Source organism: Panonychus citri, unplaced genomic scaffold (genome assembly GCF_014898815.1).
Source record: "Panonychus citri isolate SS breed McGregor unplaced genomic scaffold, ASM1489881v1 Contig00077, whole genome shotgun sequence".
Taxonomy (NCBI): Eukaryota; Metazoa; Arthropoda; class Arachnida; order Trombidiformes; family Tetranychidae; genus Panonychus; species Panonychus citri.
The window spans coordinates 2,404,094-2,428,267 of record NW_026515482.1 but is presented as its reverse complement, the minus strand read 5'-3'; the positions used below and the strand labels follow the sequence as shown (position 1 = coordinate 2,428,267).

Sequence of the window (24,174 nt, the reverse complement as noted above, 5' to 3'; positions counted from 1 at the left end):
ACTAAATCATTTGAACTGCAAACATTTCAGATTAGATTTACAAAGGAACCAGAATTTTTCTGATTTCCAATGAATCTTTTTGGTCACAATTAACTAATGATTCGTTATGATTAAGATTTTCCCTTGATTTTTTGCTCTCAAAGTTCATTGATTAGTTTAAACATATCAAATTGTCACAATTTACACACACTGTTCCTTAATTGTCTTGTTACTATTATTATTATGATTGTTGATTTCTCCTTGTTCACATACAATAATAGTAATGGTGATGATTTAAATCACCACGATTGACCTTAACAATTAACCTAAAAGCTGGTCTGCTATTTTAATAGTTAGCAAGAAAAAATTATTAACCGTTAATGACAATCAACTAATCTAGTTATGTAAAAAAAGGATTTGAGGTTTTAAATTGTTACCATGATCCTTGTTGATAATGATTGAAATTGTTTAATTCAAACGTGATTTAAAATCATTATCATGATTATAAAGTGATGATAATGATTAACTGTTAATGTGTTAAAATGATTTGTTAATTTAGTTGACATCATTTCATCAATTTTTAGATCTTACAATTGAGCAATTTATGAATTGTTGTTGATTGTTACCAGTTGAAAATGATGATGAACAATCAACTTGAGGAGTTAAATTGATTATTAGTCAATCAATAAGATTGAGATGATTACGATTATTTTTGATGATTAATTTTAAAGTTAATTGTGATTAATGAAGGAAAACTTTAAACTCTTTGATCAATTGTTTCCACCAATGGGTAACAATCAATTGTTACAATCAATTAGCAATTAAAATCGATTGCTCAAGAAATTATTTGATTAATTGAGAGTTGCAACTTAATTTAGATTAACATTTACCGATCAAAATTAACTTAATCACAATTGCTAAGAATCAACTTACAAATTTGATTAAATAATTTATGAGGAAATGAATTTTGAATTAATTTGATTGCTATCAACTTACAGTTAACTATTAAAATCAAATCAACTAGTTGATAAACTTTTTGTTAATTGTAATTAGTTCATTGATTTAATTGCAAGCATTGATCAACAATCAATTGCTGATATTAAAAAACTTTCACCGCTAATCAATCACAATGAACAATTTAAATTGTAAATTTCACGAAATTGTTTTACAATTAACTGATTAATTGTTTTAAATTGTGATGTTTTTTAGGTTAAAACAAAATCTTGAGGCAATTTAATTTACAATTTAAAGCAAAAGTCTTAATTGTTGCAAGTAATTTGAATCACTTTTCATTAATCATAGTCAAATAGTATCTTTAATTGAGTTGAATACTATTAAGCGATTATTAACTAATCAAATATCAATTCAACAGTTACAATTAACTTTAAAGTTAATCTTTGGCTTCTTATTACAAAGAGATAAACAATTTAATCCTCAAACAATTAACTTACAATACAATCTAATTGTTAACTGCAAAGTTAATTAACCATAGATGTGGAATTAATTGTCGAATAATAAAATTTAAATTATGATTATCACGAAAATGAAAGATTAACTAAATTAAACAACAATCCAAGGTAATGATTAGTAATTAAATCCAATTAAATTAAGAGAAAGTAATTAAAGTTACCAAATGTTGATACTTACAAAAATTAAACTTAATAACAACCAAAATTAACTAACAAAAAAAAAGTATGATAACAATTAACAAAGTTAATCTATTTACAGTTTCCTAATCAATTTAGTAATATAAATCATAATTAGATAATTATAAGCAGCTAATCAATTGTAACAATTAAGAGGTTGAAACAATGAATTATATTTTAACTGATTTATTTATTTTCGTCTTTGTTATGGTTAATCAGGTTATAATTGCCAATCCAAATTGAAACAATTAAGATTAACTATTATGTTAAAAGAGATAATAATTATTTTACAATTAAGGTTTTAGTTTGTTGATTGTTGGTATGAAATAAATTGTGACAGTAAAAAGCAAAACATGGTTCAGTTAATTTGTGTGTTGTTATCATGTTATTCAACTATAACTATACAAAGTTATTGTTAATTTTAAATGTGATAATAATGAAAAAATTTGAATTGTCCAAATTGTTGTGGTGCTAAATTGGCATTGACAAGAGGGATAAAGGTGGAGGATGAAGATGAAGATGATTGGGATAACGGTAAAAGAGGAAAATAATATTTGGATTCTGGTTGTTTGGGTGTTTGTATCCATCAGGACATTGACAATATTGGTGGTTCATTGTTGTTTATGTTACATGTTTTCGAGATGTATGTTTATGTATAATGTGTAAAGAGACAATCAGAGTATCATTAAACATGCTAATTAGTAAATTGTTGCTCTAACTATTTGAAAATTTTGCAAATCATATGCGAACAGAGTCAATCGATAATTGTGAATACAAGTTTTTTCATCAGGATAAGAAAAACAATCTCGTTCTTTTAAATTTTTGTCCACCGGTCGTTTTTGTTTTTACTAAAGTTTTTTTTTGATTATGTAACAATTTTAATGACAATCCATGTGATCATTTTGACTTTGGTTAATTGTTATCCGATTGTTTATATCATCTTTGCATGTTGATATGATGGAGATTATTTTTTTGATTCGTAATTGTAAATAATACGTTGTCCTATTGTTGAGCAAAAACAAAATCTGCTTGGATTATAAGAGTCTTGTTAAATTAACAATTTAATCAACATATTAAAAAATTGTTCTTGGTAATAATTAGCAGATTAACAGGTATCTGGATTTGTTGACAGGTAATTTTGTTGGACTGGAGCTTGACTAACAACAATATTGCCCTCTGATGATGGTATGACCACTGGTAATTGTACTGTTTGTCCGGTTGATTGTGAGGTAATCACAGATCCTGAATTAACAACATGATTAATTATTTGATTTGCTGTTGCAACGGCTGAAGATGTTGTTGATTGTCCCACTGGTGTTGAAAGTGTAACACCGATAACATTAGGTGAGCATCGATTGATAACTGTTGGTTTGGCAATATAAGTTGGTTTGGGTGTTTGTTTTCTCAATTGTTTCCTTGTGTTAAATTTGTTTGAATTAAGCTGCTTAATTGCTTCTTGTAGGAGAGCTGGATCATTACAGCGAACAGGTTTTCCTGGTTGTTTAATTATTGTCTTATTGAAATTTGGTGAGGTGAAAGTTGAATGATGATTATTAAACCACTGGGATGGGTCAATCTTTGGTGGACTTAAAGATTCCAAGTTATCAAGTTTATCTCCGCTTGAAGTGGTTAAATTAATTGTTGTGCTATTTAATTCTGAGTAAATATTGTCATTAAGTATGGTATCAGAAATTAAGTTGGAAAGTAATATATTGGGTGAGGTTAATGAATCAGCTATTAGATGATCTTGTGAAAGGATTGATGTACAATTAGAGGTGGAAGAGTTTAATGAATGAAGATGATGATGATGATGGAGAGATGGTGAGACCGTTACTATTGATGATGAAGGTGAAGATAATGTTAACAGTGAAGTGGATTGATGAGATGAGGGTGATGCTTGTGTTTGTTGTTGCTGCGGATGCGGATGCTGATGCTGATGCTGGTGTTGATGTTGATGTTGATGATGATGATGATGGTGTAAAATAGGTGGAGGTGAGCCCAGTTTTAATCGTTTGTTTTTCCGTGAATAAGATTTACTTTTTACAGGTGAAAGAACGAGATTTGTATCTCCGGTAATTTGTTGATTCTTTAGGTGTAATAAGGCTATTGAAGCAACGGTTATTAGTTTATCCAAAACTGTTTGTGTTGATTCATTTTTACTACTTTTAATACTATCATTGGTCAGTGTTTGTGATGCTGGTTTAACCGATGATGGACAATCATTGATATCTTCTTGCTTTTGTTTATCTTCTTTAACCCAATCATATTCAAGAATTATTTTCTCAGGATTTTTTAACATTAAATATAATTCACCAACTAGAAGATCAGTTGTATCACTTGTCCAACCATTTCGTAAAATATCAATATCGACAACTTGATTAACTGTTTGATATTTATCTTCCGATGTAATTACAGGATTAACAGCTTCAGGTTCAATGGTTGTTGTTGTTGTTGTGGTGGTTGATGATGGTTGTTTATCTTTGTCTTTTAAGTGATCACCTTTGTTTACATCTTCATTTGCACTATCATTATTATTATTGTTGTTGTTGTTATTGTTGTTACTATCATCATCGTGACCATTTGCTATGAAAGCTCCTAACCATTCACCGATTGTTGCATTGGCTGGAGGTAGAGGTAAAATTGTATTTGAGTTTTTGCCCTCCGATTTTGAAGATTCATCAATATAAATCGTTCTTTCATTGAGATTCACTTCCTCTTCATTTCTATTACTCTCTGATGATGATATACCACTGGTGATAATAGATTCATGATCATTTGTTGTGTCATTATTGGCTAGTGCCAACATATCTTGTAACATTGATAAAGATCGTACTGTTTCAGCAATCGGTGGTAAAATTGATTTCTCTTCTAGGTCAATTACTTTCTCTATTTCTTTAGTGTTGACTTTTTCTTTACTTTGATTAGTTGTTGTTGTTGAATCTTTGGCCTCATTGGTGGTAACAGTTTCACTGTTTTTTGATTTATTTGATGAACTTGAAGATAAACTGGAGACACTTTTTTTCCTCTTCTCTGGTAACTCTTTACCATTTTGATGAAATTTATGTATGTAGGCACTTAAACTAAGGTCAATTTGAGCATTAAAATTTAATGGGACTCTTTTAATAACAATGCCCGTGAGATCATCTAGAAAAGATGAGTGAATGAAAACTCGGAGTTTCTCTGGTTCAAGTTCCATTGTTGGTGAGCAACTACGATTATGTGTAATCATCATTAAACTTCGATACCTTAAAGTTGACCATCTTCCTTCCAGGTAACTTATAATCTCGGAGAGTCTCTTTTGTAAAGGTGATCTTATCCTAATCCTTGGATTTTGGGCTAATGAATGTACCCTTAACCAGGCATCATTTGAGGTTGGTTGAAATTCAATGGTTATCTCTTTGGGTAAATTATGAACATTTGATGAAGAAGATGGATGATCATCTAATTTATGTAGCTTTTTTAACGCTTTACAAACGGGAGTTTTTATCTTAAGATTTTTTCCTTTAAACTTGACAACTGTTTGACCAGTATTAATTAGCTCATTAAGATGAACCTTAATTTTAGCTTCACCTTTGGATCCTAATTTTTTCCAAATCTCACCAAAATTGATTAGACCATAAAGTTCTTGCGTTTGTTTGTCAATAAAATCGGGAAAGGTTAAAACGGTTGATATTTTATGCCATGTTCGATAATAGTAATGGCGAACCTGTTCACGATTTTTAACTTGCTCCGGTGGATTGGAAACCTTTTTATCAACCCTTGCAGCGATATAGGTTTGAATGGAACTAAAATCTTTACCAAATTCTGATAGAGCTTCGAAAAACCATTTGGTATCATCGATTTTCCATGGAGAATTACGATTCCTTTTATTCTTTGATTTATCCTTTGTTGCTGCTGTAGTTGTTGTTTCTTTATTACTATTATTATTCTCATCATCTGGTTGCCCTCCAGTTGAATCTTCTTTCATAATTTGTTAACACAGACCAAAAAATATACACCGAGAAACAAACAAACAGAAGAAGAAGATATTTTCTTATATAATCCAAAAGAAAAGTGAACAAAATGATTAATAAAAATAAAAAAGAATTGGCAATTTAAATAAATTACACAATTATTATTACACACAAATGACAAAGAGAAAGAAAAAAACAAAAAAATTAAATACAAAGACTCCGAGTTTGATAGTAGATCAGCTGGAAGAATGGGATCCGAAAGTAGAAAAAGTAAATCGGTTACTCACCTGGGATCGAATCTTAAACATAAGCCAATCAGAGAGAAGAGAAAAAAGAATTTCCCATAAGCGCCTTTTTCAAATTCATTCGAAAACATATGTTAACCAAATTGTATTGTTCCATTTAGAATCCGATTAATTAGTTTTCTTTTTCCTTCCAATTAACTACAATTGATTGATTTCTCTTTTGATTTTTCATTTTCTTCTATTCCAATTTGTTTACATGTTTAGATTTTCTCTTTCACCGAGAATTTCATTTTCCTTTGGCAGAATTTTAAACAGCGACATCTAGAATTTTGTGTTTATCGACAAGTCGATGTCTCCATGTGGTTAATTGTGTTTTCCTTTAATTCATTTTCTCTTGATTGTTATTATTGATTTTCTTTAATATTTATTTACTTTTTATTCTATTTTATGTTGTTTTCTTTTTCTATTGTGTCTTGGTGATTTTAATATTTTCCATTCAGGTAATTAACTTGTTTACTTTTCTACGTTTCTAAGTTTAATTTGTGCCGATTCTTATATTTCATTTTTGCTTCTCTTTTGCTTTTATTTTTCTATGTATTGTAACCGCCCCTTTTCTTGTCTTTCTCTTCTGTTTTTTTTCTGGTTAATTTTACTTTGCCTGTTTGTTGAGTTTTAATTTTTGTATCTTTATTTTCCTTGTTGCTGGTTAATTAACTTATCATCTGTGATTCTAGTTTATTATCTGGGGTTCTTCTGATTGTATTTTAGTGACTGTGTTTGGTTAATCTTTTGGTTCTTTTTTTTTTCTTCTCTTGTTTTGATAGTTGATTGGTTTACCATTTTGATCAACTATGGCTGGACAGTTTGAGTTTATCAAAGACCATTGGATAGTCATTGAAGCTGTTGACGGTAATGATCCTGAACCTGATGGCAATGATGAGAAAACAAGGGATAAGGATAGAGAAAAGGATAAAAAGAAGGATAAATCAAGTAGAAAGCGTCACCGATCTTCAGACGATTCAGATGATGAACGAGTTAAAAAGAAGAAGAAGAAGAAAAAGTCAAGTAAAAAACGATCCAGGAGGAAGAAGAACTCTTCTTCGAGTGATGATTCAGATTCAAGTGATTCTAGTATTCGAAGGAAGAAAAAGAAGAAAAAGTCTATTAAAAAGACTAAAACAAAAAAATCTAAGAGTAAGAGAGAAAAGTCGAGAGATAAAGGTAGAGAAAAAGAAAAAGACAGAGAAAAGGAAAAAGAGAAATTGAAAGAGAAAGAAAAAGAAAAAGAAAAAGAAAAAGAGAGAGAAAGAGAAAGAGAACTAGAGAGAGAGAGGGAAAAAGAAAAGGAGAAAGAACGAGAGAGAGAGAAGGAGAAAGAAAGAGAAAGAGAGAGAGATAGAGAAAGAGAAAGAGAAAGAGAAAGAAAAGAAAAAGAGAGAAAGAGAGAGATAAGGATAAAGAAGAAGAAAAGGATAAAGAGAAAGAGAAAGAGAAAGAGAAAGAAAGAGAAAAAGACAAGGATAAGGAAAAGGAGAAAGAGAAAGAGAAAGAAAAAGAAAAAGAGAAAGAGAAAGAGAAAGAAAAGAAAGAGAAAGAAAGAGAAAGAGAAAGAGAAAGAGAAAGAGAAAGAGAGAGAAAGAGAAAGAAAAAGAGAAGGAGAAGGAAAAAGAGAAAGAAAAAGCGAGGGATAAGGATAGAGAAAGAGACCGAGATCGAGATCGGGAGAAAGACAAAGGTGACAGATCGAAGCGTAAATCAGAATCATCAATACCTAAGGTATCATCTTCATCATCGTCAAAAAAAGATTCAGGTCGTGATGATAATCCATGTTCACTGATCAAATATACCATAACAAAACCATCCATCCAATACTGTGTGAATATAAGAAGTGTTTCTGATATATCAACATTTTCATACGAGTCTTTAAAATCATCGGGTAAATCATCATCAACAGCACCAACAACAAGCTCATCATCTGTAAAAAAATCTTCATCTTCTTCACATTCTAAGTCGCTCCTGAACAAATTAACCTCATCTTCTGTTAAATCAGAAAAAGACTCCGATTCTCGTCATAATGAACATAGTGACATGTCACCTTCAGAGAAACGCGTTCTTGAAAAGCTGAAAAAACAACAACAAAAAGAATTGGAAAAAGGTGTTGACAAAAAGTCTAAAACCGAATTAAAAACTGATGCCATTGTTACTTATAATTCCTCAAAGAAACATCATACATCATCCGAGATGCCATCAAAGACCGAGATTAAAGATGAACCTAAAAACAATGAGAAAACAACAAACGAATCAGATAAATTAATGGAAACTGATAAAACAAAGATAAAAACTGAACATTCAGAAAGTTCTACTTCAGAATCAATGGAAACATCTGATACAAAAGAAACTGTTACCAAGGAATCTGGTGATAAATCAACATCTGATGAGAGCAATAAAAAGATGACTGCCAAAGAGCTATTGGATAAAGTTCGTGCTAAAAAGAGTAGTGACTCTGCGAATAAGAGTAAAATATTGTTAACCAAATTACCAATAATCGGAAAAATTAGGAAATCAACTAAAAAGGATACAATTAAAAGTGAAGAGGAATCACCAGTTAAAGAGAAACAAGATCAACCTGTTTACTCAATTGGCACCGATTATCATTGGTATTATCGTTATTACATGAATGCTTATGGATTAGATCCTCATTCAGCTTCTTATTATGCACAATATCATATAAGTACTTCTGGTGAATATCAAACACCAGATTTATCAACATGGTTTCAACACCAAGGATACAATGTACTTTCAATTCCAACAGCTGACCAACAACTATTAATGCAAATGAATTTACATATGCAATCCATAGGTGTTCAACCTCAGAATCAGGTTCAACCACCACCACCTCCACCTCCTCCAGTAGAAAATGTGACTGTTGTTGACATTGAAGGAGAAGAAATAAAATCAGAAATTAAACAAGAAATTCAACAAGTGCCAGAGACTGAAAAAGTTACTCCTGAAGAAAATACAGTTCCACATGAAGAAACCGTTACAATGGAAATTCAGCAATCGCATGAAAATGAGACCAAAGATGAATTGGAAAAGGTTGAAAAAGCAGAAAGTTCTGTTACTCTTGTTGCAGATGAAAATTTCGAGGAAAATTTAAAACAAGAAAATATCTCACAAGTTCCTGTAACTGATGATAAGGTAATGATGAATTTCAATTAACAGATTAAAACTTCGCAAATATGGTTTTAACATTATTCTAATTTGTTGTTGTTATTTCATTTACCATTTAACAGGTTGAAACTGAAGCCATGGAAGTAGAACCAAGTGATACTCTAATTAATTCCGAAATTGCGACAAATGAACCAGCAGAAGTATTCGAGAAGAGAGAAACACTCCAAGAGACAGGTAACAAAGATTCAAGTGAAATAATCCAAGTCATAGTACCAAGAATACCTCTTAGTGCAAATGAAGTAAGCTTCAATTAACGATAATGATATCACATGAATAAACATTAATATTATTTTCTCTTTCCTCTCTTTCATTATTTTTTTTTCTAGATGTTACTTGCCAGTGGTAAATCACCTGAACCTGAATATTATCATGAGGATGGTGATAATGAGCCACAAGAATTACCATCACCTCCACCACCACCACCACCACCCATGAGACCAACAATGACCCATTTGAAAACAGAGAAAGAAATTTGTTTACCCAATGGTCAAAAATTACCCACAGGAACTGAACAGATTATCATTCATCCTTATCCTTCATCACACCCATTCTCAAATCATTTTATTGCCGATAAATTTGCCAAAGGTTTGGCAGAAAATCACAATCAACCCCAAGAGAATGGTGCCAATCCTAAATGTTCATCAACCACTACCAATCTTTCCCATGTAATTAGTTAAATCACAATTATCACAATATTATAATTTCAATTTTCTTGTTTTCTCTTCCTTTCTCACATTTTCCTCTTTCCAAATCTAAACTACATAATTAACACAAAGATTCACAATCAATGTTGTTTCAAGTATCTCGCCAATGTCTTTATGGTCTGATTTAACACTGATTTGATTACAATTTACACCAACAATCACAACTGATTACAACCAGGAACACACTAAATGTAAACCTAAGTACAATTGGTTATTTCAAAAATGATTGATGTTGATTGTTAAACAAAATTACAAATATTTTACAGGAAAACATTGACGATTGATGATTGCTTAATTGTCCAGTTAACTGATTCGGATACACTCACTCACACACACAATACACATTCACCATCAAATCAAATTACAATCGGTTGAGTAGAAACAATCAACTTTTGATTGTCTCAAAACAATATTCTTAACATATTGTTTCAACTTTTTTTCCTTAGCTTTTCATTAGCTGAGGAGAGATAATTTATAATTAAGCTGATTAAATCACTGGATTAACATTGGAGACTCGAGAGTTGTAAAAAAAAAACAATTGATCTCACAATTAATTGATTTGATTATGTTATTAAATCCGAGGGAAAGTTGATCAACATTCAAACTGTCAAATTGTTGTCTTAATTGTTAATTGATTGTCGACTTTGCTTTTCTGATTACAGCTCGAAAATGATGACAATTAACAATTTATTTGTATAATTGGATTGAAAAGTCAAACAATTAACTTAATTAACAATCAAGCAGACAAAAAAACAAAAGTATCTAAGGTAAATCAAATTATCAAATGAGACATTATTTTCTAATCAAATTTATATTAATCAATCCTCACCAGCGACAATAATCAACGATTGGATTAAGATGATTTAATTACCCGAGAAAAAAAAATTTGGTTAATCAACAATTGGATTCCTAATTGAAGCGGATTAAATTGAAACATTGGATTTGATTAATTTGACAATTGCAACAAATCAATTAGTTTGATTATGACTAAGCAACATTCAATTTGTTACCTTAATTGTTGTATTTAGGTGAGTGATCAACAAATTGACTTTAATTGTCTGGCTCAATACACAATTGGATTAACAATTTATCAATTATTTGATTTAATGGCAATGACTTGGATTGAACAATAATCCTTGACATACAATTGATTTAGTTGCTTCTTTTAATTTAATTCAATGTCAACACTTAATTAGTTTGTTGATCAATAATTTAATCCCAAGGATCTGTTGCTATTTATAAATCATCAACATCAGATAATTATCTTAATCATTTTAAATTGGAATCACAATCAATTACTCTTCTTAATTGTGTTTAAATGTAACAATTTAATTGTCACCATATTTTCAAATTAAAAATAAACAATTGATCTTTAAATTGTGACATTTTCATAATAACACAATTGGTGAACAATTAAAATTCAATTGAAACAATCGGATCAATTACTAACCATTCATTAGATAATCAATTAACTTTAAATCTTGGGAATGATTTAATTGCTGATTACAATTGATAACTTGATCAACAATTAACTAATAAGGTTTGAATTCAATTGCCTTTGATTGTAATTGAATAGCTATTGAAGAAATAATTAATTTTAATAATTGATTGTTATTGAAATTTAATATTTGATTGATAATCGAGACAAAAATTAGTCCAAGTTAATTGTTGATAGAAATGATTAAATTAATTCACTTTTTTTTTCCTACAATCAAAATTGATTAATTGTTCCCTTTGATTACCATTGATAATTTTCAATTGTCAACATGACAATTTAGTTTTGAAATGATCAACAAATTGTTGATTAAAAAAAAGAAACCAATCAACAATTAAGAAAAATAAATTAATTTTACTTTTTGGTTAATTGTAATAACAAAACAGAAACTAAATTAACTTAAATCCTTGATTTATGTCATCATTTGATTAGAAATGAAAAGTTTAATGAATAACAATTTATAAATTGTATTGAAAGTTAACAATTGATTAAATTGCGAGGGAAAACAAAATCAACAACAATTTATTTTGTTCATCAACAATCAAACTGAGATTCAATTACCTGACAATTAACAAATTGTAAACAATGATTTTCAATCACGATAATCAAATAAGTTAATTTGAATCAAGAATTAATTGAATTTCAAACAATTAACTATTTACTTATGAAAACAAATTGTTTATATTTCTCTATGTGATTAGTTAATAAATTGATGGTATAATCAATGGTTAGAATTGTAAATTAATTGTTGACAATTTAAAAAGCAAATAATTAATTCTAGTTAATTGTCAACGTTTAGAAAAAAATGGTTTAATCCAAAAGTGAATTGGATTAACTTAATCAACTCTTAACTTACTTTTACAACTAAAATTAACAATTAATGATCAAGATAAAGGAGTTGGTGTTAATCATGATTGAGAATAAGTTAATTAAAGATAATCAATAGACTTTTAATCACAATTAACATTAATCTCAACTGAAGAGGGTGTTAAGGTGAGAATGATGATTAAACAAATTGGTGATCAAAATCTAAATGAGAAAATGAATAAACCGTCTTGTCACCAATAATCAACCAATAGAATAATAAATCAGCTAAAAACAATTAGAAGCAATTAGTTAATTAGAAGAGGAAAATGAAAAGCTCATCACTTTCATCCAAGTGCTCAAACTAATAAGATGAACAAGAATAAGAAACAACCAAATCATTTGAAGGCCCAAGGAAAAAGCGAACAGATGAAAATTTGATTAGCCAATTACTACAATTAACTACCAACAATCAAAGTCGAACGTGTTTTAATCTAATTGTGTTAGAACTTCAAGTGAAAATTAAAAAGAATCAACAATTAAAAAGGTGAGTCCAAATTTCGAGAAAAGAAAACAACAAATTGAATGTTTACCTTTTCGTTTCCTTTCATTTGTTTTTCTATATAAACACCAAGACTAATTTTCATCTTTAATCACAATTTGGTGTATTAATTGTATTGGATTAACACAATTAACTAATTAGAAGAAGAAGAAGATTAAAATTTACCTTAATCTTTACTCTTTCTTTTAATTTTCTCTTTCTTTGTGTTATGATTTTGCTCGTAACTGTTTTCCTCTTTCTCTCTCTTTCTTTTTCTACTCTTGTCTTTCTATTTTTCTCTTTCTCCTCTCAGACTCAGAGAAAACATGAACAGTTCATTTTGAGAATAGAATTTCATTTTTTTTTCTTCTCTCTTTGTGTTCAATTTACATCCTATTTGATTCCTTCTTCCTCTTTTTTTTCATATCAAATATCTCTCTCTCTCTCTCTCTCATGAAATGATTGATTAAATTCGGATCAATGATCAGTGATTAACTCGTTTCTATTCGTTACCTTGTTAATTTGGTTTCTTTTCTCTTCATTTAAATCTGACCAAACATTAATCGGTTACTATGTATACAATTTTCTTCTAAGAGAATATTATTATTATTATTTCTCTTCATCTTGTGATTTTCTCTTCTTCTTATTTTCTATTCTTTTCTCTGTGTCTCTTATTATTATCCCTTTGTTTCTAATTTTCTCTTTTTCTCATCTTCTGATTATCATCTCATCATCATCATCATCTTCTGTTGTTGGCTTGCCTTTATCTTTTCTTATTCTGTTCTGGTGATACAACAACAACAACAAACAACAACAACAACAGTCTATTTGAAATTCATCATTTCAATTCATCGCCATCATGATTGCAAGTTATTCTCAAGCTATTCCTTTACCTGTTCACATCAAACATGAGAACTAATTGAATTCTCTTCGATTATTTTTCTTTTTCTTTTTTCTCTTTCTCATCTTTCATTCTTTTTTCCTCCTTCTAATATATTGTGATATTCTTCCTATCATATTCACCTGATCTTCTCTCTCCTAATCTTCAATCATTTTTTTGGTTCTTTTTCCTTTCTGTCTACTCCTTTGATAAATATTCAATATTTTCTACCTGATTCAGCTTCTCCATCATCATCATTGCCTATCTTCTTATTATTCTCTGACTGCCTGAGATTATATGAGCTTTTTTTCCCTCTGTTTATGGAAATTGCAACAAATCAGCCAATAAGGAATCAAGAATCGAAAAAGGAATCATTGATTTCTCAATTCAAGCCTAAAAGTGCCGAGATAATCTCCTCCTCCCCCTGATTGGACATTCATTTTTTTTTGCTGCTTCTCTCTCTCACTCAATCACTATCTCTCTGTGAATTTCTATTGTATTTCTGATCAACATTAATCAATTTGCGCCAATCTATTTTGGTTTACATTGTTTCCTTTCACCCATCAATCTACAAATTGGAAGGCTTTTTCTACCACATAGCAACAGCAACAACAACACTTTCCATCGTCCTAACAATTTAAACAACAAGAAGCAACTACAAGAAGTGAGATAATCTTTCTAAAAACCCAACATTCGATTACAATTGTGGCTGATAGTCAATCTTTAACTGTGATTTACTTGCACTATTTAAAAGTGTCATTAAATAATTTCTCTTTTCTATTCAAAGAAAAAGAGAGAAAGAGAGAGAGTCAGTGTCGTGTTGAAATGTAACACATAAAAAAAGAAAGAGAGAGAAAGAAAGATCAACACAAAGAACCTAACTCATCAATTCTGTAATCAATTTTTGAACAAACATTTTCCTGTTTAATCCTGTCTGCTTTTTATATTAATCCTCCATCTTGAAAATCATTTCATTCAACATTTACATTTATCCAGCCATCATAAAGAGGTCTTATTGAGATTGAATCTATGGCAAAATCAGTGGTTCGTGGTGATAGGAATAAGATTCAGCGACAACAACTACAACAACATGAACCAATAATCACTAACAAATTAACTCTCTGTCAACAATTACCATTATTTAACTTAAGTTTACCTTTCCAATCCAATCAATTACTGGCTACCAGTGACTTGCCAAGTTCATCACCATTAATTAGTGCTTATCAAGCTGATCAAATTTTCTCAACGATCATATTGAATACTAATTATCTAAGCAATACCACCGATAAAATTTCAATTAATACGACAATTAATTACCATCATCAACTACTGGACATTAACTTTATACGTATCATTTACGTTTCATCAAGATTTCTATTTAATTGTGATACATTGTATCCAAGATTCTTATTGTTTAAAGTTTCTAACTCATTACTAACACGATTAGTATTGAAATTATTATGGAAAATTCAGTTGACGGTGATACTGATTGTAGTGAGAAATGTCCAACTGATCGATGTCTTTTATTGGATAAACGTGATAAACAGGCGACAATTAATGTACCTGATGATGAAGGAGATGATGGTGATGATGAAGATGATGATGAGGATGAAAATGAAAATGAAAGGATTATCATTGGAAAATCGATTAACCAGCAAAAAGAAAGCCGATCTGTTGTTATTATCCCAAACACCAACGGTGAATTATATTCACTTTCAACAACAAACGGAAATCATGATAACCTTACGGTTAATCATCATAATGAGATTGATAACAAATCGGAACACAATCAACATCAACAGGGCAATAATCAAATCAACAGCCTCGATCAAATGAACCCAAGTGAATCGCACAATCATTCAGAGAATGATCTAAGTGACCTTGTTGCCAAATCGAAAAGGTTCCCTCGATTAAATAAAGAAAAGGTAACTAATCATTTCCTAATTATTAGAAATCATTGATCAATTAAACTCAATTATTCTCACAATATACATATAGTAATTTTCCCCAAAAAAAAGTGATTTACCTTAATTAATTTTCCATTAATTTCTTTTTCCCTCCTCCTCTTTCACCTTCTCTATTTTTCACCTACTGATGATCTTCCCTCTCGCTTTTGTTTACCCGAAATCCTAATATCAGTTTTCACTTTCGGTGACAATCAACCTTTTCTTTTGCTGCTCAATTGACTAAATCAGTCAACGACGATAATTACATAGTCCTCCCTCTCTCTCCCTCTCTTCAACTCCCTTTCTCACTGTTTCTCTCTCGTCACACACCAAGTGAATGAACAATTGAGAAAATTCATTCAAATCCATAAATATATCATGCTCTTTACTTTAATTTATTTTGAGCGCTTTAATGATCATGAACAATATAAATTGCAATTGCTATATTTTGATCAATCAGCAAGAGAAAACATCATTGTTAAATCGTAACTATTAACAATTTAATTGTTACTAGTTTTTCTAGTTATTTTTCAATCACTTTTTTTCTCATTCCATAGAATCAACTTGTATATTTATATTGTGTATCTCTCTCATCATCAATGATGAATTTAGTTTAGCTACTTATATAATTTGTTTGAATATTGATTTAATTTAATGATTTTTATCAATATCCAATATTTTTTCTTGTTATTATATAATCAAAATTGACAATGTTTAATTTATCACAGAAAATAAGTGACCAAGATGAAGTTATTAACAATAACGATTCAACCGTTAATCGTGATGCTTTGAATTCAATGGTAAACTCATCATCTTCATCGCCTAAATCATTAGAAACATGTTTACACCCAAACGGAATCGTAACTAATAATCTAATCAACAATATCCATCCTCATACACTCAACATCAATATTAGTAATCCTGGTAATCACTTTTACTGTCCAAATAACAATAATTATCACAATTATGGTGCTTGTAATGGTAAAAGTTTAAATTCATCCAAATGTGTCCGTCGATTAATTTCATCCGATTCTGGTGGATCAAATAAATCATCAAGTAAAAGTGGCCGTAAAAGTAGAAGCGGTGGTCCACCACAATCACCTCCCGATGGTGGTTGGGGTTGGGTTGTTGTTTTCGCTTCGTTCATGATTAGTTTAATCGCCGATGGTGTTTCACTTTCATATGGTTTCTTTCAAATGGACCTTTCAGAACATTTCGGCCAAAGTAAAGGTAAAACTGCCCTGGTTGGATCACTTTTACTTTCTATGCCTGCCCTAACCGGGCCAATCGCTTCAGCTTTAACCGACCGTTATGGTTGCCGATCCATGACCATTGTTAGTGGCCTTTTATCTGCGTCTGGTTTCATTTTGGGCTCATTTGCACGTAGTCTTGAACATCTTTTCATTGCATTCAGTATAACCGGTATTGGCCTATCACTTTCTTACGTAACATCAATCGTTATCGTAGCCTATTATTTTAATACCAAGCGTTCATTTGCCACTGGCCTTGCAGTTTGTGGTACAGGTATTGGTACCTTTCTATTTGCCCCATTGACCACTTATCTTCTTAAAGAATTTTCTTGGCGAGGAACACTTCTCATAATGTCCGGTTTCTTTCTTAACATAATTGTTTTTGGTGCCTTGATGAGAGACATTAATGTTTCCGAAGTTGATTCAATTAGTGGTCAAGAATCTGATTCAGATGAAGACAGTGTCATTGAACCTTTAGGTCGTACTTGTAATAATACCATTGGATGTTCTTGTGGTTTTCAACAGAACAATTTAAAAAGCGGTTGTGGTGCTAATAATTTAATTTTAAATGGATCTCAATGTTCAACAATCGATGTAAATAATAGGAACAGTTTTCCTCTTAATCAAACATCATCACCGAATACAGAAAAATTTCATCTTTCTAACAGATTATCAGAACATCATTACGATAAATTAACATCAAATAATAATAATAATGCACCAACCAAAAGTAGTAGTTCATCAAGTAAACCACTTTCATCTATTTGTATCAATTCTCATTGTTCCAGCTCAATTTTACCTAATGATGAGCAATTATCTAATTATGAGGCTCATTGTAAGGTAACCAAACTCTTCCACGAACCTGATCATCATAATCAATGTAATCACCATCAAGTTTATGCTCATAATCATCATCATCATCAATGTAATCATCATTTAACAAATAATCGTCGTTTCCAACGATTTCAATCATCATACTCATCAACCAAACCCAAAAGTGATCTAAAAAATTACTCTTCTCTTGTTAACATTCCTACCTATATAACAACGGACAGTTCGGTATCGAAAGATGTTCTAGATGAAATTTCTGGACGTAAAGATGGTAACCTTAATCAACTATTACAAAAGTATCCCGATTTATTATCAAACTTAATCAGTCGAGATCAAGAAAAGTCACTTTTCCTTTCCTCTGGTGTTATTGGTCAAAATGATTGTATTGGTAAAGATCAAGTTAAAGGTCAACCCATCCCGATTCCTGAAACAACAACAACAACAACAACAAGCTTCATCTCTAAGCATAACAAGAATGACCATTCAACGGTCAATAGTTATAAAGTAAATGATTCGAGTGAATCAAGGCCACGACGATTTAGAGGAGTTGGTGGTGACCCTGAATCGGGATTAAGTGTACCAACCCGTAATACTGTGATTAATGTTAATCGGTTGAAAGTTGGAACCGGAAACAATTTAATTGGTGGTGTTAATATTGGAGGAGGAACTGGAAAAGATGGGTTTGGATCTAAATTACAGCGAGCAAGTTTAACTTATCGAACTGCCGTTTTTCGTGATGTACGACGTTATCGATTACGTTCATCTAGTGCCCCTGATATTTATACCAATTCAATGGTAACCATAGCAGAGCGAGAATCTTTTCTGCAAGATATTAAACAAGTGATCGTTGATTCGGTTGATCTTTCGATATTTAAGAATGTTAGATTTGCGATCTTTTGTTTCTCCAATTTACTTCTTCACGGATGCATCGACGTGCCCTATGTCTATCTACCGGATCATGCGATTTCCTCGGGTATTTGTGTCAAAGAAATGGCCTTTTATTTAATCTCAGTTCTTGGGATTGCCAATACTCTTGGAACAGTAAGTTTCAAATCAACTAATTAATTGCTTATAACTTATATTGTCCTCTTTTAGTGAAAACATTTGTTGTGTTTCTCTGCAATCAACAAATCTATTGACATTCAATTAGTTAATTTAGCCGAGTTTCTAAAGTGCTCATCTTCATTTTCACGTTGGAACGACAATCATAACGAGTACATAGCTTCCGTTTTTCCGTGACTTTTTCATTGCAAACATTTTCTTAATTGTAGTTTATTTAATACCAATGGAAAAGTATCAATTTTCACAATCGTAATTTTGATTAACTTATTGTTCACATCGAGTTTTCAATTTAGAAATTTTCAGTTTCATAAATTGAGCTTCGATCTATTGATTAAACTGAAAAGTAATAATTATAACTTGAAATGAAAGAAAAACTCGAGACGCAAATTGAAACCTGGAAAAGTTTCTCTAACATGAATTACCGTTATTATTGTTATCGAGACGTAAACAAGGTTATTCAATACAGAATCCGAATCATTTGTTAATCGTGCTTTATAATAGGAAGACAAAGAAAAAGTCATGATGTAAAAAGTTTTGGCAAATTCAGTTAATGAGAATGATTTTGCTTTGAATCGTTTCAAGAATTAATTCTCGTGCTTATATTAATCATCATCACAATTGATTAACATGGTAACTCCTTCACTTGACTTTGCTATTTAAAGTAATTGTTATAGTGGAAAGTGAGATAAAGAGCGAGAGAGAGAGAAACGTTTAAATCTTATTCATAATCTTGATGATGATTACGATGAGAGGATAGATGAAGACAAGGATTTTCTTTACATCATCATATTCATCATTAGAAAAAGATAATCACACTTTATCTTGATTATCGTCATTCCATCTTCTTCAGCATCATTTTCACTCCCTCTCATCTGGTTCCTTGAAAATCCTTGGCACTTTCACTACATCATTGGGATATTTCACTTATCATGTACTAACAAATTATCACTACAATGTCATCTCTCTCTATCGGCTGTAAATTTTCAAGGTCAATATCTTCATTTCTTTTCCAGTACAATGCATATACATTGTACACTAAAGTCAATGGTAGAAAAAAATTCTACAGTCTGATAAAAAACTCCCTGATCGATATTTCTAGGTTACTCTTTAGATAAAACTAGTATCATTATATTGTTTAATCTATGGAATGATTATCTAGTTTGTTCCTGGTTCCATCTTCTTCCTGGTTGTTTCCTTGGTAACTAATATTTAGCATCTAATTTTCCATCTTCCTAATCATCATTTCTTAATTTCCTTTTCATCCTTGTTTTAGATGTTGATTGTTGTTATTTTCCTCTACAATCAACTTGATTATTCTCATAGATGTTTAGTCATTTGATTGTAATTGTATCGCGTAGTAATCATTCAATTAGTGCACATAACTAATTAACTTTACTTTGTATAAATCTTTCAATTATAATTGTTCGTATATAATTATAATTACTTAATTACAACTCTCATATGTTTACCTTATTGATTATAATATATGTTAATTTAACAATCTATTGATTGTCCTTCAATTCACTTGATACTGTAATTAGAAAATTATATTGATTAGGAATTTCTCTCTCTCTCTCTCTCTCTCTCTCTCTATTTCTTGATTACTAATCATTGTTGCATAAATTAAGTTGATTCATAATTAAGATTATCACTACTTTCTTAACGGAAGTTAATCATGTAATTTGATTACTTTGAAACTCTATTTGCTTTACCACTTAATTGTTAAGTGTTTAAACATGCAAATCATTTTCTTTAATTACCTTTGAGTTTTTCTTAATTGTCCAATATTAATAATATTGTTTTTGAATGTACAATACACATTTAATTGTTATCGTTTTTGTTGGTGATAATTATTCAATTGTCTTTGGTTGATTGGATTAACTTTATTTCAAGTTTAATTACTAAAAATATCTCAATAACAGTAAAGTCAAGGATATTGGTTAATATTGATTGTGTCATTTTCCTACTTGATATATTCAATATTCAGTTGTAATAAAATGTAACCATTGTAATGATTGAGTGATAGTTGATCAAATATTTACTATTAATGTAATCAAAGTTAAAAATAGTTGATGTTATGATGAAAATAGTTTTTGATCTGTTGCTTTGAATGACGTTTCCTTGTTACTTTTAACTTGATTTAGTTGATTTAATTTTTAATTTCGCTGAACTCATAACAATTTGATGAAATTTAAAAGTAACCAGTGATCAGTGTCTTGATTGTAATACTAATTTTGTAACAATTGCAGGTCTAAAACAATCACAATTATGAAACAAACAATTAACTTACCGATCATCTGATAATTTTCATTGTTGTCACATCAAAATTAATACAATGTTTATGAGTCTTTTTTGTTATTATTTTTTTAACAATTTAATTCATTGATTAGTCATTAATTCACCATGTCTCTCTCCTTTCAATTACATAGATCATCGTTGGATATATCGGTGATAAACCCTGGTTAAGGCCTTCAACATGGTATTCTGGATTAACTGCTCTCGGGGGCATTTCAATGGCGCTAATCCCAATGGCTCGCAATTATTATCTTCTTGCCGTGTTAGCCGCTTTCTATGGGTTCTCTGTGAGCGCCAATTACACCTTGGTATCGGTTATTTTGGTGGAGATAATTTCACTTGATAAGTTCACCAATGCCTATGGTTTAATGTTACTGGTTCAAGGAATCGGGACAATGTTGGGACCTCCAATTGCTGGTACAACAATTTAATTACCATTTATAACCACAAGTTGATTGTTTGGCTGATTTTTGTATCAAATTTACCTTTTAATTAACTTATCTCACGAGATTTTGTTACTTGAGATTATTATTACTATGTTGTTGTTGCTGTTTTAAATCATCAATTGATTCTTGATTATCTAATGTTTTCTTTAAATTAATTTCTCTTATTTTTCTTTATCTCTCTTTCTCTTAGGTTGGTTATTTGATATCTCTGGTGATTATGATACAACTTTCTATGTGATTGGTTTGTGCGTCTTAGCCAGTGGAATTATCGTTTTCCCTTTGAATGAATCTCTATCTCTTGCTTCTTCTTCATCATCTGCAACATCCTCATCATCCTCATCCTCGAGTAAAGGTTCATCAATGACCGAATCGCCAAGTCGAACCTCTAGTCCTGTGGAAGATAAAATAACAGTTCTAAGCTCAAATAAGACACTTTTTGACAAGGAACCATTGCCTTGATCTATCATGTCTTTTTTCATCTCATGTTCCTCTCTTCCTTTGTCTCTCTTATTGCCTTCACCTTTCAAGCTAAACAAATCCTTCGCTTTTTTCATAATTCATTAATATTCATAAACTATTATTATTACTAATAACACCCATTCAACTGATTGGTAATAATCAGCTATTCAAACGAAAGAGTTAACAAAATTAACTTACAATTTTGAGAAACTCGATTAACTATGATTACGATGAAATTATTATTGTAACACCCAATCGACATTTCTGTTCACATCTTCTTAATCATCCTCTTCATTCATATTATTGTAATTCAATTACTTAAACTACCAATCTGAATGGAAGGTCAAAAAAAAAATTCTTGACACCAAGTAAACTGAATAAAAAGTTTTCACTTTAAATTGTTGTCGCTGAACTTTAAGGTTTTATTTAAGCAGCAATTTTCGGATTTTAACAAACACGAAGTATTCAATGTGTAATCTTCTTTTGATTGTTACAATAATTGGTAAATTATCTGCAAAGATATTGGTTCTTAAATGAATAGTTTAAATTGTTGTTCGATGTTAAATTGTTACTTTTCCCTTTTGTTCCATTTCAATCCAATCTAAAAGCGTATCATTTAATCTCCGGTCATCATTTCCATGAATTCTGAAGGTTAGAAAAATAAGAGAATTAGAATAATGAGATAAAAGGAATATGATTAATTAAACGAACCATCGAAATCAACTGTTCCTGATCCATCAGTATCGATTTCGGCGATCATCTCATCAAGCTCATCTTCAGTTAATTTATCATCAAGAGCTCGAAGGATCTCTCTCAAATCGGAAGTCTTAATGTAACCATTTCCTTCCTTATCGTATAAACGAAAAGCTTCTCGAAGTTCTTCTTGCATGGCTTCAGCATCTTCTTCAATCAAGAATCGAGCACAAAGGGTCAAGAATTCATCGAATTCGAGTTGACCACTACCTGGAATAAGTAGAAACACGAAAAAACAAAAACACAATTAACGTTAGAAAAAGAAAAGATAAATTGAAATTATCCTAATATATGAGTCTCACAAATGGATCACAGTTAATCGATTAATTAACTATTCGTGAGCTAATTGGAAATGGTACATTAGTTAATTACCATCGGCATCAATTTCCTCGATCAACTGTTGGAGATCAGATTCCTCGAAGGTTTGACCAAGTGTTCTTAAAATAGTCGAGACCATGTTACAAGCGATGTAACCTTTTTTCTCCCGATCAAACATGTCGAATGCTTTTCTAAGCATTTGAACTTGTTCTTTGGTTAAATCTTCAGCCATCTTGGTACCCGAAGTTGATTAAACTGTAAACACAATTAAAGAGACAATAAAATAGAAAAATTAGAATAATCAACAAAAAAGCAAAACAATCAAAATATGAACGAAAAAAAAAGTAAATCAACAGAGAAAAATAAACTTTTTAGTATTGAGAGATAAATAGGGAAACATTAACAACTTGGCCCAAGAAACGTTATTTATAAATTGTTCACAGTTAAGATGAAGATGAAAATATTTCTAAGATGTTTATCTGAAAATTCAGAGTGAAGGATATATTATCATGAAAAAGAAATGAACATGGGCAAACTAATATTTAGAGCAATTACTTTAAATAGATCAGCCCAACCTTTTTCAATCTACACTAATTTTTTGGCTTCAATTTTGGGTTAACTGGTGAAAGTTAACAAACAATTAAAAATAAGCGATTGGATTAAGTTAATCAAGTTAATTGTAAAAGTAAAATCGTAAAGATGGTGATTAATAACTGATTAGAACTTTTTCTTTCTCCAGGATTAAATGTTAATTGAGGAAGGAAAAATAAATTGTCTACAATTTAACAACGATCGCAATCTAATTATATGGGCACAGAATAAAAAGAAAAACTTTAAACGAAACACAAATTAAATTAAATTGAATTTCGAGAAAAAATTTGAAAAGAAAAACTAATTGGTAATATGAATGGTTAAACTGTTGAAAGCACAATTATCATAACATGAAGATTAATCGACCAGATAACAATTTAAATCTGATTGAAAGTTGATGGAAACTTTTAATCAATATAACAAATTGATTTGGTTTGATGAATTTACTGACCAACCTGTTGATTACCGAAGGAAAACAATTTTGGACTTAGAGAAACACAAACAATTAAAACTAATTGGAAGAATGAAATAAACAAGTGAAAACAAACAAATAAATTCGAGAAAATTGTAAAGGGAAAAAAACTCTTACCTATTTTTTTGAATTTTAGAAAAAAAAACTCTTAAGGTGAATTGATGAGGATGATGAATCTGAAAAACTCAGAATGAAGTTATCGCTATTGCTACTATCATGAAAACTGCCAAGACGCAGGAACCAAAAACTTTATCATCTGGTGTATCTTCCCTC

At 30.4% G+C, this 24,174-nt stretch overlaps 4 protein-coding genes across 8 annotated transcripts; 2 read left to right on the top strand and 2 right to left on the bottom strand.

Moving 5' to 3' along the window:
- Positions 1-1,982: 1,982 nt before the first annotated feature.
- Positions 1,983-5,804, bottom strand: LOC128386839 (protein cramped-like). The gene has a single exon (XM_053345939.1). The coding sequence runs from the start codon at positions 5,590-5,592 to the stop codon at positions 2,731-2,733; it is 2,862 nt and encodes a 953-aa protein (XP_053201914.1). The 5' UTR covers positions 5,593-5,804; the 3' UTR covers positions 1,983-2,730.
- A 207-nt stretch (positions 5,805-6,011) lies between these two features.
- LOC128386848 (nipped-B-like protein B) lies at positions 6,012-10,029 on the top strand. Its single transcript, XM_053345951.1, has 6 exons — positions 6,012-6,323; positions 6,648-7,200; positions 7,451-9,021; positions 9,117-9,293; positions 9,381-9,719; positions 9,831-10,029. The coding sequence occupies exons 2-6, from the start codon at positions 6,675-6,677 to the stop codon at positions 9,879-9,881; spliced, it is 2,664 nt and encodes an 887-aa protein (XP_053201926.1). The 5' UTR covers positions 6,012-6,323; positions 6,648-6,674; the 3' UTR covers positions 9,882-10,029.
- A 2,321-nt stretch (positions 10,030-12,350) lies between these two features.
- LOC128386837 (uncharacterized) lies at positions 12,351-22,165 on the top strand. 4 transcript variants are annotated; one of them, XM_053345936.1, is made up of 6 exons: positions 12,351-12,604; positions 13,422-14,142; positions 14,475-15,403; positions 16,153-18,546; positions 20,997-21,279; positions 21,499-22,165. In XM_053345936.1, the coding sequence occupies exons 3-6, from the start codon at positions 14,939-14,941 to the stop codon at positions 21,765-21,767; spliced, it is 3,411 nt and encodes a 1,136-aa protein (XP_053201911.1). In that variant the 5' UTR covers positions 12,351-12,604; positions 13,422-14,142; positions 14,475-14,938; the 3' UTR covers positions 21,768-22,165. The 4 variants fall into 4 exon arrangements, with proteins under 4 accessions (XP_053201911.1, XP_053201912.1, XP_053201910.1 ...); XM_053345937.1 differs by lacking the exon at positions 13,422-14,142; XM_053345935.1 differs by having other exon boundaries at positions 13,719-15,403.
- On the bottom strand, positions 22,166-24,174 carry LOC128386847 (troponin C). Of its 2 annotated transcripts, none has more exons than XM_053345948.1 (4): positions 24,019-24,174; positions 22,893-23,093; positions 22,479-22,730; positions 22,166-22,412 (listed from the first exon to the last, which is right to left on the bottom strand). In XM_053345948.1, exons 2-4 carry the CDS (start codon positions 23,068-23,070, stop codon positions 22,384-22,386), a joined length of 459 nt encoding a protein of 152 aa, XP_053201923.1. In that variant the 5' UTR covers positions 23,071-23,093; positions 24,019-24,174; the 3' UTR covers positions 22,166-22,383. The 2 variants fall into 2 exon arrangements, with proteins under 2 accessions (XP_053201923.1, XP_053201924.1); XM_053345949.1 differs by having other exon boundaries at positions 23,885-24,025.